The sequence below is a fragment of the Drosophila elegans genome, unplaced genomic scaffold (genome assembly GCF_018152505.1).
Source record: "Drosophila elegans isolate 14027-0461.03 unplaced genomic scaffold, ASM1815250v1 contig_476, whole genome shotgun sequence".
Lineage (NCBI taxonomy): Eukaryota > Metazoa > Arthropoda > Insecta > Diptera > Drosophilidae > Drosophila > Drosophila elegans.
The window spans coordinates 9,654,431-9,672,031 of NW_024545863.1; the positions used below are offsets into that span (position 1 = coordinate 9,654,431).

Genomic DNA, 17,601 nt, shown 5'->3' on the forward strand with positions numbered 1-17,601 from the left:
AGTTGTCGCCCGCCACACGCCGCTGGCAGCGTCCTAGGCGAGATTAGATAACGGCTTTGGCGATAATAGCCATAGCCATGGTAGCATTCACACCTAGTATAACCGATAAGGTCGTGTTGAGTTCCGTTCTTAATGGGCGAGCAAATTGTCAACAACTGCCATACATCGGTTAGAAGTCGAGCCGTTAACATAGAGGACAGTGCTGAAGATGAGCCACCGCTGTGACATCCAGTTGGACAATCCCCGGGGGACTTATCGTGCCGGAGAGACGGTCAATGGTCACGTTTATCTGACCTTTTCGGAGCGTGCTTTAATCAAAGGTAAGTGAGTGCGTGACTCATGGGGCTACCCTATTCAAAAGTACCACCGAGTGCCAGTGACTCACCTTTCACGATATAGTTTTGTTTGGGGTCTGGCAAACAATTTACTGATAGTGATTGTCGCAATGAAATCGAATTGCAAAAAGCTACCGTTAAAGCTTATCGATTGCTTAATGTATTTTTACATTTTCATACGCTCAGAAAAGATAAACATGAATTTTAGAAATTCGTGAAGATCGAAAAAGTTTGAAATACAAAGAAAGTAAAAAAATAGAGTAAAATTTTTTTTTTTTATTCCGTGTTTTTCCATGCGTGCTATATGATTTATAAAAAATTTAAATTATGATTTAAATTGTGATGATTATAATAAAATTTAAATCGTAGCTCTGAAATAATAAACCATTGCCATATCACGAAGAACAAAAAATAAAAATTAAAAACCAGCAGAGCTATAATTTTTATAATTTCTGTCAGAATTCTGTCCGTCCGTTCCTACGCAAACTAGTCTCTCAGTGCTAAAGCTATCTGCATGAAACTTTCCCAAAAGTTGTCTTTCTATTGTCGAAGAACTAAAAAAACTTAAAAAACAGCAAAGTTATAATTTTTTTATCTATTTTTCCGATTGTTCCTATGGGAGCTATATGCTAAAGTCGTTCCGTCCGGCGTTCCGACTTGTATACTAGAAAAACTTTTGGAAAAGCTTCATGCAGATAGCATTAAAACTGAGAGACTAGTTTTTGTAGAAACGGACGGATGGACAGACAACAAACAGAAGGACATGGATATCGACTCTCCTAGTAATTCTAATCAAGTATTTATACCTTTTATAGGGTCAGAAATGTCTCACTTCCCAAATACTATTTTCTCTACTTTTAAAGTTCAAAAAAACATTTAAACATTAATGGGGAATTTTAAGCACTCAATCCATTACTTATAGAATTTTTCCCAGTTTATAACATAAATGTGATCATTTTGCAGATATATGTCCAACATTTTTGTTTAGAGCCATGAGAGAGAATGTTATATAAAATTGCACTTATTGAAAACTAATGTTTTGAAATCGTAAAATGAAATGGAGAAAAAAATTTACCAATTTATTTTGCTGATACCTTGGAATTGTTTTAAAATACTGGCCCTTTCCGCTAATTACACTGGCTTACAAAATAATACTCCGGTTATCAAACCCTGATATTCCGGTGCAGTTGAACACCCTGATTCAGAAAACATTTTTTCTTAACATTCATATTAAAGAAACCCACCAGGTATTTAATATTACTGTATATTTAAGAACCACAACGTATATTTTCAGAGCCAAAAGTGTCTTTAGTTTCTAAAATTAATGCGTTAGTGTAGTTAAAATTCACATTATTGATGAAATATAATTAAAGAGAAACTATAACATTTTGTGCCGGCCTCCGATAATATACACCAAAAAAAAAAATTATCATAAAAACTAAACTATTGTTTCATGAATTTTAAACTATTGGAAAGGAATACGGAGTTCTCAATAATATGAGTTTTAAAAAAATACCTCGAAAGTATTAAATTAAAAATGTATACCGTTTAAAAATAAGGATATAGAGTACCGTTTTAGACTCTTTGCCACAGAAATGAAACTTATACTTTAATACTGTCTGTGGTTTAATTTTAAGACACAATTAATTAAACTAAACATTCTGTTAATTCAATTTAATAACTAGGTTAATATTTCCGCTGTGGGACTTAAAATGTAGATAATGTTAAGGCAATTATGGCACAACTACATAATCGACAAAAATATAAAATTTTTCCATTTTGGGGACACCGAGCTAAAAATTTTAATTTCACCAAAAATCGTCTAGTACTTTTAGTATTCCCTACACCCAGAGAAAAATCATGGTAAATCCAAATATTTTGCACTTTGAAATAAATATTTTCGGTTCTAATTTAGCCTCGAGGGATGTTGTGTTTAAATCAAGGTGTGTTACACTTTTACTTTTATTCTTAAGTGCAAAAATTTAGTTTTAAATTTAAAAAAATTGAAATTTACAATTTTCTTATTGGATAAACCAATTAAAAATGTTAAACATTATCATGTTTTTAGTTTACTTTAAGTTAGTTTATGTTTTGAAAACAAAATCTTACAGTCAAATATTTAATGTTTATTTTCTCTGGGTGTAAACGATTAAATTTCTAAAGTGCTGATATTAGCAGAGATATCATTTACGTGTATAGCAGCTCTGCTTGTGTTATTATTTTAGCTGATTTTTAGTTCTTTTACCATCGCCAAAGCGAACAGGAAAACTTTTTAACAATAAAGCTGAGTGAAGACAAAAACAAAACCTAATACTCAAAGAGCAACCTTATTTATAGCGGGTTAAGTGGGTAGCTCTTCGACATTTCACGCATTTGGTTTGAATTCATAGTCAACTTTCATGTCTAAGCGAATACATAAAATGGTGTCTAAATGGTGCCTAAACACGTATTTTCCCATTTCACAAAACAATTGCATGAAATGAAAATCGGATAATATATTCATGTTATATACAAATTCGACTTTTTAATTTTTTTAAATAATTTGTTTTTCAACCGTTTACATTTCAGCAATTTGTTTAGAGGCCAATGGCTATGCGGCTACCGCCTGGCAGCAGGCCCAAAAGCAGAAAAAATCAAAGAATTCCGTGGTGCAAGTGCAGATTCAGAACTTGGACTTTGATTATCGCGTGGATTATTTTGCTAAAATCGATTATTTTGTGGGCTCGGAGGCATCACAGCCCCAGATAATGGAAGCGGGCACGTACAACTACGGTTTCCATGTAAAACTGCCCAAAAACTGTCCTGGTAATTACGAGGGGGCCCACGGTCACATCCGCTACACTCTCCAAGTGCTGATACACAGTAGTGCAGATCGTCCGCTGGAGATTCTTCATGTGCGGCAGTTGCAGATTTTCCCGCAGAACACTCTCATCCAGGAGACACGGGGTAGTGAAGTGCAGATCCACGAGCAGACGCCTCGCCTGAAATTCTGGATGAAACCACTGCACTTGCAGCTCCAGATTCCCAGACAGGGTTATTCGCCAGGAGCGGGCATTTCCGTTCACGTGAAGCTGCACAATCCGGAAAAACTCCCACTCCGAGAAGTAATTTATTCCCTCGTCCAGATCAGCACCTATGTGGCACATCAGAGGAACAAGCCCAAGCGGCTGGAGACCAAAGAAGAGCGACAAACCATCTTGAGCAGCAGCCACGAGCTTCATAGCCTGCCTCGTGGCGAACTGGAGAATTTCCAACACCTTCACATGCTGCAAGTGCCCCAAACTGCGGCCACTTTGAGTCTGGCAGGATGCGCCTGCATACAGCTTAACTACGAGGTGGAAGTGCTGGTGAGAACTCAGCAGGAGAAACGCCTCATTGCGTCCCGGATTCCGGTGACCATAGGCAATGTGACGCCGCCTTGTCCGGGCAAACTTCTAATGCAAGAGCCGATGGATGCCACGGCTCCGACACCCACGCCTCCCGCCGAAACAGCGCAAAAGTTGGCTCCAAATTTTAGCGTTTCAACGACCTCTTTGGGTACGTTTCACTGCCGGTTTTAATTATACCAAATTAAATATGGTTTTTCATTCCTCCAGCTTCGAATTTTCGGGAAGCCGAGTTCATGGCCGCTACCAATCTAAACAAGGCCAACAAGGAGCAGCTGGATTTTAGGCCACGCTATGTTTACTACGAAATGGAGCAGACTCAATCGGAGGAAGTCAAGTCCCATTGATTGCAAGGCTACACTGAGTACACAAAGAAAACTATAGTGGAATCAACTCTTTTTGCCTATAAACTTAATACATTTCGTCTACGAATTTGTTTTAAGTATGGTATCAGCAAAATTCAAAATATTTAATTGAGTTCAATACTAAAATAATTAAATAAAATATCATGTTAAATTTAAATATACTGTAAAATTTTTAACAATCTTTTGAACTACAAAGTTAATAATGAAATTTTAAATTAAGATAAAACGCCTTTGTATGATGCTTAATTATGATACTTTTAACGTGAAGGATTTAAAAACAATTATCAACTGTATTCAACTATAGACTTAATATGTTTCGCTGACCTTTTAGATTTATTTATTGGAGTCCAATATTAAAATAATAAATTATACTATCATTTTTAATAAAAATAATATTTAAAATCTTAAAATCATATTGAGCTAAGAAGTATGAAATGCAACTTGAAATTTATATTAAATGTATTTGTACAGAAACAACTTTTTATACCAGATAATTGAAGAGTAGAGTATCCCTTAAAAAGTGTGTAACAGGAGAAGGATGCATTTCCTACCCTATAAAGTATATCAAACAAAAACATATTTTGACGAGGTAAGAATAATTAATGTTAATTTATTAAAATAGTTTCTAGTTCGGAACGCTGCTTTTTAGCAGCAAAGCTTGATTTTATTGTGCAGCTTTGTGCTTAATACGAAACTAATAAAAGTTAATTTTTTGTTATAGTAAATAATATTTGGCAAAAAATTTGATATCAAAAGTTTTTGAAATTGAAGGTGCGATTGTCACTTTATTCTTACCTCGTCAAGAAGTGTTTGTTTGTAACTGTTTTCTTTTTTTATAGGAACAAAACTAAAGTTTTAAATTTTTATACTTAATATAATAACATTAGATTAACAAAATTATTATTAAAAAAGGAACTTCAATTACTAAACTTAATTAGATAATTTTTTTTCAATGTTTCCTTATCGATTTAGATGTAATAATAAAAGACAAATCAAATTAAAATTAAAAAAAAAAGAAGTTAAAGAAGAAGCCACTCAAACGCTCTACCAATGTGCTTTAAGCGCTGCTTTTTGCGTTAACCCTACTTTCATCTATTTTATCAGCAGTCTCACTATTAATTACTTTTCATTAATTACTTTCATGTTCAGCAAGAAGTGCTCTAATTCTAAACTTCCAAACTAAATATTATTTGCATAAAAATGACTGAAAACAAGAGCAAGCCCAGCATATCCTGGTCGCAGTGCCACAATGCATAACTGATATATCTCTAGCAGAAAAAAAACTGCCACAGTGATAATGATACAGTGAAGTCTCCTTTGCAAACCACTCAAAAAACAACATCAGCTCCCCTTCCCTGTCGTCCAAGTTGGCAAATGCCTCGGTCGCATTTTGGATGTCCTGCTGAGCATACAGATTTCCGTAAACTAGCTCGTATTAATGATTTTTATTTCATTTCGTTTTGATTTGAGATAATTCAAAAGAAAACAAACCCAGATCAGCTGTTCGTGCATTAGCTTAATGAAAATGCGCCAATGGAATCAGGCACATTATAAAAGCACACAAATGCGGCAATGGAACAGGCTTTTATTTTAATTTCCATGATTCAGATTTAATCTGGATACTATTGTATAGTCGCAAAATAGTTTATTGTTATGTTAATTTTTATCAGGTTGTATATCTAAAAAAAAACTTGTAAGCTTTTGCAATCATGAGTTTAATGTAAGCATTCAAAAACTACATTTTTATTTTATTGCAAGAGCGCTTATTATATGAGGTAGCCCTTTGGATTCCTTAAATAGAAATAGGAGAAATATGGAGATTCTGAATATATAAATATCATATTTTCTACTAAGTTAGATAGTTGTTTTTTTTTTAGTTATAATCTCGCAGAGATTATTTAAATTTCACAAATAATTGGTCGAGCAATACAATAACATATTCATTTTTTAAGTAATTATCGATGTCAAAAAGATTTTATCATTTTAAAAATGTAAAAGGATTTCTTATACAGCATTTTACAAAATTTTCGTAACTTCAATGATTTTAAAAATACATTTTGTTATAGCAAGTTTCCTTTTTTTCTTTTGGAAGTACTTTAGGACTTGTGCTAAAACTTCATTATCAAATAAAAAAAAAAAAAAACAAAATTACAACCTTCGAATTAAAAAAAGTGATATTATTTTTGGAGATTTTAAGACAACTTTTGAATAAAGTAAAAATTTTGATTGTAAGATTCTTTAAGCCAAAATATCGGTGAATATAGGTATATTCCTCAAAATTATATAATAGTAATGAGGTTCCAATGCTTTTGTTCTTAGATGCCTTACCTATGGTATTAACTATGGTATTGAAACATTTACATATGGCACAAAATACATTAAAATTAAATTTGGTCGGTTCAAGATCATACACGCAAAATAGCTAAGCTTAGTAGACGAGTAAAATCCATTATTTCTAAGAGTTCGAGTTCCAGCCGTAAGATGGTGAAGGGCGATCAAGGGAGCTGCCTTCGATCAATGGGGCACTGGCGTCATGAGGTAGGGACAGAACGGGAACGGGTTGTGAAAGAGGGGAACCCGGTTCTTCTGTTGGAAGTGGTGGCGCCGATGGCAAGGCAAAGTTAGTGTACATTGGATAACGCGGTACAAAGTCATCCGTACGGTTGTGCTCGTCCACGTCGATATCTATAAACCTTTCGCCAAAATTGGTGGCTTCCTCGAAAGTCGGTGGTTCTGTGGGATAATCAAAGAGAAATAAAATAAATTTGGGCAATTAGGTATAACTTAGTTTATAGCACATAATAAGGATAATTAATTTAATTAATTAAAGGTTTAAATATTATATGAACTTAAAGAAGTGGAGAGTTGCAATTTGCTACGATAGTCTGAATATAATAAATAAATTATTTTCTGTGTATTTTTTTCTGTGAACTCACTGCACTTGTCGTAGCTGGGAGGCAGATCGGCGGCTGCTCCGGCCGGAGTATCTGGTGTTTGCGGTATCCACTCGGACGCATGCGCGGGGTTCTCAGCGCTCTGGATTAATGGAATAGTGCCAATGACAATCGGCACCTCAAAGTCGGAGTCCACGTGGCAGCTACCAGTGTTGATGGTCAGTATAACTTGATAGCTGACCGATATGATGCCATTAGAGCGGGAAGAGGGCGGCACCGCCGGAATAGCTAGCGTGCCTTCAATTATCTTCTTTGACAGCCGCAGCACCCGTTCCTCCTGACCACATTTGTTTAGGGTGTGTTCCATCTCGCGAGTCTTGTGGTGAGGAGTTTGAGCCTGGAACCTGTAGGTCTGCTTCAGTTGAACTTCGATACCGTCCAAGTCATATCCACTCGATTGGTTGTCGATTTCCAAGGAGAAGCGGATCTTCTGGCCAGGTGCGTAGCCGCCAAAGGGTATTGTGAGTGTGGAGAGTACTGGACCCGATCTGCAGGGCCAGCAGCAGAAGTGCTTAATGTCCTCTCTCACTAGGGGCATCTATGGAATACGAAAGTGGATCGATTTCTTAAATGTTTACATATTCGATTTTTTTTATTTAAATGTTAACTTTCCAATTTGTTTTGAACTGTTTGGTTTTTTCGATATATAATAACAAAATTAGAATGAAAGCTAGCATCTAGTCACACAGAATCTTAATATTATTAGACTCAATAGTTTTTATGGCAGACATAGGATAAAGATTCCCGACGAGTCGAGTACCCTTACTATTAGATATCCTGTTGTCTGTTATATGTTTACTCGTAGAGTAAAAGTGTATATTGTATTTTTAAAATCGAACTATTATTTTTGAAGTTATAGGGTTTTTAAGTCGTCTGCCGCCGCTCTGCCGCTGCTCTGCCGGTAATCTCTGATGTAGAGAGACAGAACGAAATAACTGTTAGCGGGGTGCTGCAGCTCTTAGCATTTAGTTTTGGCTATGCAGTTCGACTTTTCGATGGTTTTGTGGGAGAATATTTAGTTTGAAATTTGTTGGCTGAGTAACGGGGCTCTAATAGTCGGGGTACTCGACTATTGCATTCTTTTTTTTTTTTTTTTTTGATATTTTTGACACAAAAACAAAAATGACGTTTCGAGAAAAACTCATTTTTTTTTAGACTAATCTGAACTTTACTGATTAAAAACCATATACACTTGATATTGACTCACCAGCAACTGAGGACTCATGTTTAGATTGTAGGTCTGCAGTACCGTCAGTGGCTGCTTGAAGATGTTGTTGAAGCGCCACTGGCGATCGATGACCACGGTGATCTCGTAACAGATCTTACCGTACTGTACCGCCACCGATGAGGGGCATTCCAGAGGCAGGGGGATACAAAAGGTATAGGTGTGCGTACCAGCTGGGAGATTTCCGGATCCGAAGACATTGGTGCGAGTGTTCAAATACGTCTGCTTGCCCCGAAAGTGCTCCGTATAGTACTCCGTTTTTCCATTTCTGCTCCTAGTCTTGCGCTCATCCCATCGCACCTTCGCCTCTCCCTCGAATAGTATGTATACCTCTAAAATATAAAATGAATAAAATATTAAAGTTTTTTTTCGAATCTTTTCTTGCCCATTGGATAATACATTTTGTACCAACACTAAAACCACAATAAAAATTGGCATAAAAACAAGAAAGGAAGTTCGGCGAGCCGAAGTTTATAATGCCTTGCAGCTATTACAAAAAAAAAAAATGTTCTATAAAACGACTTAATTTGGATTTTGATGAGTATATGTTAAAAACATTGAAGCTATGTCGGGATTCCGATTCATTTTTCAAGCGTTTCCATGGTAGCTATTTATATATGATTTGGTTGTCCAATTTGTATTAAATTAAAACCGTAATTCTAGAATGGTAAACCATCACCATATTTTGGAGAATATTCGTAAAAAATTAAAAACAATGAAGTTCTCTTTTTCGTCGGGTATTATTCCGAAAGCCGATGGGAACAAATAGGGCCAACTTTGGCAAAACTTGTCTTTCTATTGCAGGTATATAAGTCGAAACGACTATATCAAATAGCTTCCATGGGAACAATCGGGAAAAAAATGAAAAAAATTTTAAGATTCCGGTTTATTATTTGGTTCTTCAATCTAAAGTATTAGAATTTGTTTTTTTTTTAATTTGATTAAAATTCGACGATGATATTATATAGCTCCATTCTAAACATTCTAAATATAAAAAAAAAAAAAATTAAACAAAAATGTATACCCTCTAATTTTTTTTTTATTTTTTTTTTTTTTGGATATAGTTTCCAAAGTACGCTTTAAATATAATTAAGACCGGAAAGTGGAAAACCTCCATGGGAACGATCGAATAATTGAGCTGAAAATCATCAGGGCCTCTATAAGGATGATTTAAACATTAAAATTTTTGCTTGATTTTCAATGTTTCAAAAATTGCAGTTTAAATTGACAGCATTTGGATAAAGTCAATCAAAATTCCAACGAACTCATACGCTGAATCCACTTAGCTGGCAGTTAATCCACTGTGTAAAACACTTGTTGCTCTCTTATCTCTATGTTTTTTTATTTTTATAAGTATACACACAAACATGTTTGTTTTGAAGAGCTTTTTGGCTTTTGTCCATAATGTCATTTATTTTGCAAAACAAAATAATTCAACACTTCATATGGGTGGAGATTCTTTCTATTTAAGAGGGCGTATAGATGAAGGCATTGCAAACTCAATAATTACATATTAATTATTTGAATATTGTACAAAATAAAGTCTTTTGGATAATAGCAAGAAATCCTCTCTGATGTCTACAAATGTATATACAGTACTGGCTTACTACTTTAACTAAACCGGCTTGGCATAATACATAATGACAACCGTTTTACAGCCGCCATAAGGGAGAACTTCTGCCCTTTATTTATTTATTTACTCACCGTTTACTGACTTTTCAGATGTTGTTGTAAGAATGGCTCGTCCATTGATCGTTTCCCCACTATAGTAAATCGGTTCAGGGCGATCGAACTCAAATATGCAGTTTGATGGCATTGTACACCTCTTTTGATGACGAAAGTTTTGCTCTAAAGATTGCGTGCTGCAACTCAAATAAGAAAATTTTAAAAAGTTTACTTTCTCCCGACCCGCACACTAGAATTATTCAACACCAAACAAGCGTCGCACCCGAAGTGAAATACTATAACATTAGAATCGGCGGCGTGCGAGAGCTAGATTGTTTGTGACATCATCACTTTTCGAGAGCTAAAGCTTTTTTTCGAAGAGAGTAAAAGCGAAGGAGAGAGCTTTGAAACTTGCTCCCACCAAAAGCAATTTCGGACAATATAGCATTTTAACCCATTTTTCACTTTTTTGTTTGCTACACTACATTAGATTTTTTGTAAAGCTTACGTCAAGCACATTTTTGTAAATTGTACGAATGAAGTAACAGTGCACTAAGGGGCCGACGATCACTTTTTGGGGCATTAATTAATATATTAAGAACGAAGAAACATTTTACCGTTTCATATAAATTAAACATGGTCATGTACATTGCATTTTTGAACACCTCTGATACCCATTTGTTCAGGTATTTTGTTTGTTTGTTTGTTTGTTGTTATTTATCCGTATATTTATTATTTCGTGAAAGAACAAAATTTTAAACAAAACATAGTTACTTTTTTCAAAAAATGTTTAGGCTGGAAATTTGCCGATCTTTAAACGTAGAATTCGTAAAAGAAAAAAAATTCCGTTCTTATTTAAAGAATTTTTTTTTTTAAACATAGTTGTTCTGCTTAGTTGATATCAAGTAAGTAGAGCACCCTACTAACATTACATCTTAAATTTTTGGATGTTGTTTAATACTATTATTTTACATCTCTGCATATATTTATTTATAAACAAACATCTCCGGTTTTACATTTATATATTTTTTAGAACAATGCGGCTTTTAAATAAATCATCGTAAACCGTCCAGTTTGTGCTTGTATTGTTGTATTTATGTTGTCTCAGGCGAACCAGCAAAATCGCTGAAGCCGATAAAGGCAAAGATGTCTTGCGTTTTGGGAATCTGAAAGTTTTCAGGAGATGGTGGAGAGAACACTGGATGGTATATGGCAACACCAATCAGCACAATGTCACCTAAAAATTAAATAATAATTAAATTCATTTAAAGGGTTACAAGGGTTTCCTCGTACAAAAATGACACATTGTAGTAATAAGAACTAAGTAAGAAACGACTCTTAATATAAACATGGCCAAAGTAGTTTTAAGTTATAGACTGATCCTCGTAAATGTGGGACTTATTTCCTGCCAGAGATCCAGCAGTAATGCATTGTGGTACTGCGAGCAGAATTTGCAGCGTGCGCCTTCGTTTTCAGTCATTTTTATACAAAATAGATTTTAAATTCAAAAGAAATCAAAAATTGCGCCAACCTTGCATGTAGAAAACAGCTGTTGTAGTGGTGGCACGAACAAAATATCGTTCAACATCGGTATTTTCGGGTATTTTTTCTAAATATGTTCGGGGCGAATGGTTTTTAATTGCATTTAAAAATCGCATTTATTTTAAATGCGGCATTTAGCCTTATGGGATTCCCTGTGTAAATAAATGCGCATTAGGCTAAATGTGTTTTAATGCGTCAATGGAATCAGGCTATAAAAGATAATTAAAAAAAGCACAACAAAGAACACTATAAAATTTTCAATTATTTTATTTTCATATAAAAAATAATGTATTTTGTTCAAACATTTTTTTTAAATGAATTAAAATATAAAATTAGAAAATACAATCGCCTGTTCAAGACTTTGTAAAATATATCTCGAAGACCTGTGCAAAATTTCATTAAGTTCGTTTGAGTAATTCGTATGAAATCTTGACAAGCGACTTTGATAAACACAGTTTCCAGAAAAAAAAATTAAAATTTACTTATATCATGAATGGTTGTTGTATTTATTTTGGTGCAGGCATATTGGCGACATCTAGTTCCGTCTAGGGCCACATGCTGTTGTACAGCATTCTCTATACTTTGCATTCAGAGGAACAAACAAAAATTTCCTTGAACGAGGGGGTGGGTGGTTCTTAACAACATGGCTCACACAATTGCTGATGCAAATCCACACTTTGGATGCAATTGCTTGGTTGCTTTTTAAGAAAGCTGAGCATAATTTTGCACGTTGATTATATGACTCAGCATCAATCTTCCTTCCAATATAACTCAAAACTTTGTCAAACATCTACATCTCGTTTTCATTCTTTTTTTAACATAAACATTAATGTTTCATATTCTGAGTATTAGGCTATGAGCACCTAAAAGAGCACACGTGTTTTTAAGGCCGTTCACGACACTTTGTGTGAATTGTGGGACGACTCGAAACAGTCTTCACAAATTTGGACATTACTGCCATCTTCATCCAGAATACCCCCCTTGACCAATTTATTACTCATTAAGGGCACATTGCTTAAATTGTATTTTCGTGCTCAACAGTGCGCCAAGAACGGATTTATCGAAATCAGAAAGACATTTTCTCAGATCAAGACAGCTGTTTTAGGACTAAATGTTTTCGATTTCAGAATAAGTCTTCTCGGCATCGAGAGTAAATCGTTCTCAAAATCAAATATGATTTACTCTTGAAAACGAGAGCGCCTAGGCTTGGACTCAAGAACCTATTCGTTCTCAGAACCAAGAAGACCTGTTCTCAAAGCTAGAATACTCAGTCTTAAAAAAGCAGGTCTGAGGAATTTTCTTCTTGAATTCGGCAAATTTGTTCTGAAATTAAAATTGTTGAGAACGGTTTTCGAATTTTGTGTTTTTTATTTTGTTCTTTTATTAATTTTTGTTTTACATTTGAAATTTTAGAGCTAAATATATTTTAATCTTTTAATTTTATTATCATTAATTAAAACATACCTACTTAACTCCTCTGCTATGATAAATTCAACACCAGCCCCTAGAAAAAAAATGATTAAATGATGATTGTTACAATTATTATGTTCGAATTTCAAATTTATGAAAAAAACAAAATTGGTTAAAGAAAATATAAATATTCATTCACAAATAAATTACATTTTAATCGATTTCTTAAATGTTATAAATTAAAGACATTTAATTTACAAATTGTAAGTAACAAGCTTTCCAGCTTACAACTGGTAACCTTTAAAACTAAATGTATGATATAGTTTACCTGAGGTATTGATATTTGTTATTTGTTCAGACGCGTTAATAACAGCATTTATAAGTGAAAATCTAAAAAGTGTGCCTCCTAAAACTAAAAGGTCCGTAAAACTTGAAAGTTATCATAGCCCAAATGTATTTTCATATTGTTGTTGTGAACCCAAAAAGGCCAAAAAGTTCCATGAAAATCGGACCTTTTAGCTTGCCCACTTGCCAGATTTTCACTCTTATCTCACTTTCTTCCTTCGCTGGACTCTCGATTAATTTAACTGATTCTTTTAAAACCGTTGCTTCTTCTTCACCTCTTTTACATTATGAAATTATTTACAACGCCTTAATAATTTTAGGGGCATCTTCTGGACATGTTGACAAAATAAACTTCCAAATAAATAAAAAGCTCCTTAAAAACTGTAAGTTTTAAAAAAATCGGCCCAATTGTAAGACCTCGGCATATTATAAGACATGCAAGCATCTGCATAGGCTTCAACTGTATCAAAGGTCGCAAACGTCAAAACAACAAGCCGCAGCAAAGCCCTTGTAGAATCGGACACCAGCAATAAATAAAAACTATATATTGTATTATTATTAACTTTTTTTTATAAAATTACCACTTATTTTGTATACTGTGCCCCTGTTTGTATTCATCTTAGAAGCCATGTCGTAATGAAAATCATATCCTGCTTCTCCGTGAGCATCGATGAAACAACGAACTTCCCAAACGCAGAGTTTAGCACAGCAATCAGAAGAAATATGTGCTGCAATTTCTTTCCATCAACGTGAATATATTCCATAATCCTCCATAATCGCATCGCCACAGATTGCTCTGTTTTCTTAGGTAAGCATAAACAGGATCTCTACCTAGTTCTCGAATAATGTCTTGGCCATTACGGCTTCTTTTAAGGTCACTTTCCTGAAATCAAGTGGTAACAAAGAGTTGTCCGATCCCAGTAGCTCGCAAGCTTTTTTGGTCCTATTGAACACGTTAGATTCATTCCATATTTTTTAAAAACTTGTGAAATCTATCACCTACCTTGGAATTTTCCTTCAGATTTATCGAAATGGTACGCATGGTACAATTTAAATTCATCGCATAGCCTTTTTGGAAAAATCCCTGTCCATTTTTGCGGTTGCCCTTATAAGAAGAAATTTCTACTATTAACTGCTCCATCTCATATTTTGAAAACGTCGTTACAAATTGGCATGATTTATTTTCGTTCGTTTCGTTCACTAGTGTCCCACTCGTGTGACGAATTATAATGTACGGTATCAAGACATTTTCCTGGAAGAGGCGCTTTTCCTACGTACGATCACCAACCATACAACGAAAATGGACACAAAAATTTGAAACCGGGAGACCCCACGGGCTCTCAGCAGCTGGTTTTTGCTCTCCCATTCTTATTCTCATTTTTATGCTCGCGCCCTCAGTGCACGAGTTCAGTCGTTGAGTCGCAGAGACATAGATTAAGAACTGTTTATTATTTCTTACTCTATGGCAGAGAGGCGCATTTTGAAGAAGGCTGCCCTGCGCCGGAATGGTCTTTGTATGTATGCGTGATCATGCAAGTTAATTTCCAGGCGGAAGAGACCGCGGCGGTGGCCTAGTTCTGATGGAGCGGCTGAAACTGCAAGGTTTGCAGAATCACAATTTTGGTATTGCGCTGTGGCTTTTAACCGGATGCGTGTGTTTATGTTATTGAACTTGCAGGTTCTTGACCGTTGTATTGAAATGTTGCCATCGACAATGTTGCAATATTTCTCGAAAAAAATGAAGAATATTTCTGTGATTAACTTTCATTCTTATAAACGGGTGCGTGTGTGCGTTTATTTCATTTCGACGCATCAAGAATATCTAGTTTTTTGCTACTTTTCAATATGAATATGATAACTTGCGCGCCAATTCCGGACACTTGTTATGAATTTTGTTTAATGTTGTTATTTAATTATCTAGTTGTGTATATTTTTATGTTCTAAAAAGTCGCCGCTTGAATTTGTTACCGATAACTAACTTTTTAACTTTTTCTAATCTTAAAAAAATGAATTTATATTAAACTCTTAAAATACTTTTTATATGTTTGTAAAAGTAAATGGATTGCATTTTGTATTAAAATAATATTTTAATAAAAATAATTGTATAGTATAAATTGTAATTTCCTAAATTTTCATCACTACTTTGGTAAGATAGCATTATAAAAAGGATCATTTTCGTATGATATGTTTTTTAACACTGTCCATTTAATATTGTTGTAAATACAGGTGTATGTATATAATAAATGTGTATTTAAATCGGTATCCAGGGAAAACCAGGAGGAGGCCATTTCAATTGCGATGGAGTCTTTAATATAGACTTATGAGTCGACTTGACATTCCAAAATTCTTTGAACATCTCCTTGTTACCCACCTAACAATACCTCCTATTCACACAAAAACAAAATTCAGACATTTTATAGTAAACTAAATACTGTTTGAGTATTTTTAGTTTTCTTGCACCAGCTGTTGATACAGCTTTTCCTTTCGTATATGTACATTTATCTGTTAGCCATTTAATGATTTTCCTCAGTAAAATTAAAATAAACCCATCTATCATTTTCATTCTATGTTCATAACAGGAATGGGTAACCGAAATCCAATTTGAATAAAGGCTGGACTTTTCAGTGGCGAGCATACAGGAGTGTACTATTTGTGGATATTAAAGTTCTCCAAGATACTTTTAGTCGGCTGCCACACGCTTGATCTGGCCATGCTGAAAAGCAAGAGGAAAACACAGTTAAAATATCTTTAATGCAAACAACAATTAAAACCATAACTTTGACTTCTGAACGTAAAACTACAGCATAAACCAATTTCAAATGTAAACAATGGGCACGGCACTGCCAGGCTAAAATTATTAACAGGTTGCTGTTACCTATTGGTATTTTCTATGACTGTTGAACGGTCACTTTCCTGAGCATGTAAATCTAGTATTTTTTCTCTGTTATCTCTGTCTTTCTCTGTTAATGTTAATGTTAATGTTAACTTATGTACACAAATAAAGCTAGCCGCAACGCTCATTCTGCGCCGGCCTTATTAAGTGCATACACGCACTCAACTGAAAAACATACAGGCGCGCACGGTGCGACCGAAAAGACATGAAAAAAAAACTTTACCTTCAGCCGTAATTAAATTATTCTTCAATTTTATGTTTGTCAATGATTTTATAAAATGTGGGGCATCAAATATTGTAAATATTTCTTTTTCATTAACATTAAAACTCGGCTTGTGTATGTTAAATACCGATTTTTTGAATGCTGCTCTATTATTCAGCCTTGATCGCATATTATAGCTCTTACGTTAAGCCCCAAAGCTTACGAAACTCCAATGTTCAATGTTAAATTCAAAGTGGGTACGGCATTGCTTTTAAGTAAAAGATATTTGACCTGATCTACCAATTCTGACTTGATTATTAGAACAAGCAATTTTGTACATGATCAGATCGGACTTTCCGGGGCCCTCAAAGAATTCACTATGTGTCATATCCGTAAAGGTTATTAGACTAATAAGACTCTTGACATACTCCTCATTGATATCCTTTTTTGGCAAGGACTTGGAGCTACTTCTTTCCGTAAGGCTTAGTTTCTCCACCGGAAACTTTTGTCCTTGCTAGCGATTCCATGACATTCCAATTTCTTATGCTCGCTAAGGTTTTGTGTAAAAAGCCCTTGCATTATAACGTACTTCTCCACCAGATCGAAAAGAACTCTTTCGCTTATAGAGCCCTTTATACGGGTTACGAATTCTCTGAAGGCATCCGATTCCAGTTGATAAACCTCGTCGGTTATAATCTGCGAGCTGCACCAATTTTTCAGGGCCTGTGAGGTGTGCGTGATCATATACTCATTCTCGGACTTAAGCGCACTGTCAAAGTAGATCAGTAGGTCGGAGAGGACCATCTGGTTAATTCTCGACACGGCGATCTCCTCGCAGGCCTTCCTTAGCGATGGAATCATCCACATGTGGGCATCCGCATTTTTTAAATGATAATAATTTAAGATTTTAATTGTACCAATATCTTGGATTATAACAAATTGTTTAAAGACAGTTAATATATATATTTGTTCCATTTACCTTTACAAAAATGTAAGAAGTATTTTATTATTTATTAAATGGATTGCATTTTGTATTAAAATAAAATTTTAATAAAAATAATTGTATAGTTTAAATTGTAATTTCCTAAATTTTCATCACTACTTTGGTAAGATAGCATTATAAAAAGGATCATTTTCGTATGATATGTTTTTTAACACAGTCCATTTAATATTGTTGTAAATACAGGGTTATGTATATAATAAATGTGTATTTAAATCGGTATCCAGGGAAAACCACGAGGAGGCCATTTCAATTGCGATGGAGTCTTTAATATAGACT

General features: G+C 34.6%; 2 protein-coding genes across 2 annotated transcripts; one reads left to right on the forward strand and one right to left on the reverse strand.

The window, feature by feature from the left end:
* The first annotated feature begins 208 nt into the window (after nucleotides 1-208).
* On the forward strand, nucleotides 209-4,870 carry LOC108141237 (arrestin domain-containing protein 4). Its single transcript, XM_017264493.2, has 3 exons — nucleotides 209-320; nucleotides 2,904-3,872; nucleotides 3,932-4,870. Exons 1-3 carry the CDS (start codon nucleotides 209-211, stop codon nucleotides 4,066-4,068), a joined length of 1,218 nt encoding a protein of 405 aa, XP_017119982.1. The 3' UTR covers nucleotides 4,069-4,870.
* Nucleotides 4,871-5,651: 781 nt separating this feature from the next.
* On the reverse strand, nucleotides 5,652-10,231 carry LOC108141249 (arrestin domain-containing protein 17). The gene is made up of 4 exons (XM_017264505.2): nucleotides 9,970-10,231; nucleotides 8,248-8,597; nucleotides 7,023-7,578; nucleotides 5,652-6,819 (listed from the first exon to the last, which is right to left on the reverse strand). Exons 1-4 carry the CDS (start codon nucleotides 10,079-10,081, stop codon nucleotides 6,542-6,544), a joined length of 1,296 nt encoding a protein of 431 aa, XP_017119994.1. The 5' UTR covers nucleotides 10,082-10,231; the 3' UTR covers nucleotides 5,652-6,541.
* Between the last annotated feature and the right edge of the window lie 7,370 nt (nucleotides 10,232-17,601).

Bases quoted from the DNA above. Each gene is read 5' to 3' on its own strand.
- LOC108141249 (XM_017264505.2), bottom strand. From the start codon at position 10,081: ATGCCATCAAACTGCATATTTGAGTTCGATCGCCCTGAACCGATTTAC. The intron at 8,598-9,969 runs GTGAGTAAATAA...TTTATATTTTAG, and splicing joins ATCTGAAAAGTCAGTAAACG to AGGTATACATACTATTCGAG. The intron at 7,579-8,247 runs GTGAGTCAATAT...CGTATTCCATAG, and splicing joins ACATGAGTCCTCAGTTGCTG to ATGCCCCTAGTGAGAGAGGA.
- LOC108141237 (XM_017264493.2), top strand. From the start codon at position 209: ATGAGCCACCGCTGTGACATCCAGTTGGACAATCCCCGGGGGACTTAT. The intron at 321-2,903 runs GTAAGTGAGTGC...TTTACATTTCAG, and splicing joins GGAGCGTGCTTTAATCAAAG to CAATTTGTTTAGAGGCCAAT. The intron at 3,873-3,931 runs GTACGTTTCACT...TCATTCCTCCAG, and splicing joins CGTTTCAACGACCTCTTTGG to CTTCGAATTTTCGGGAAGCC.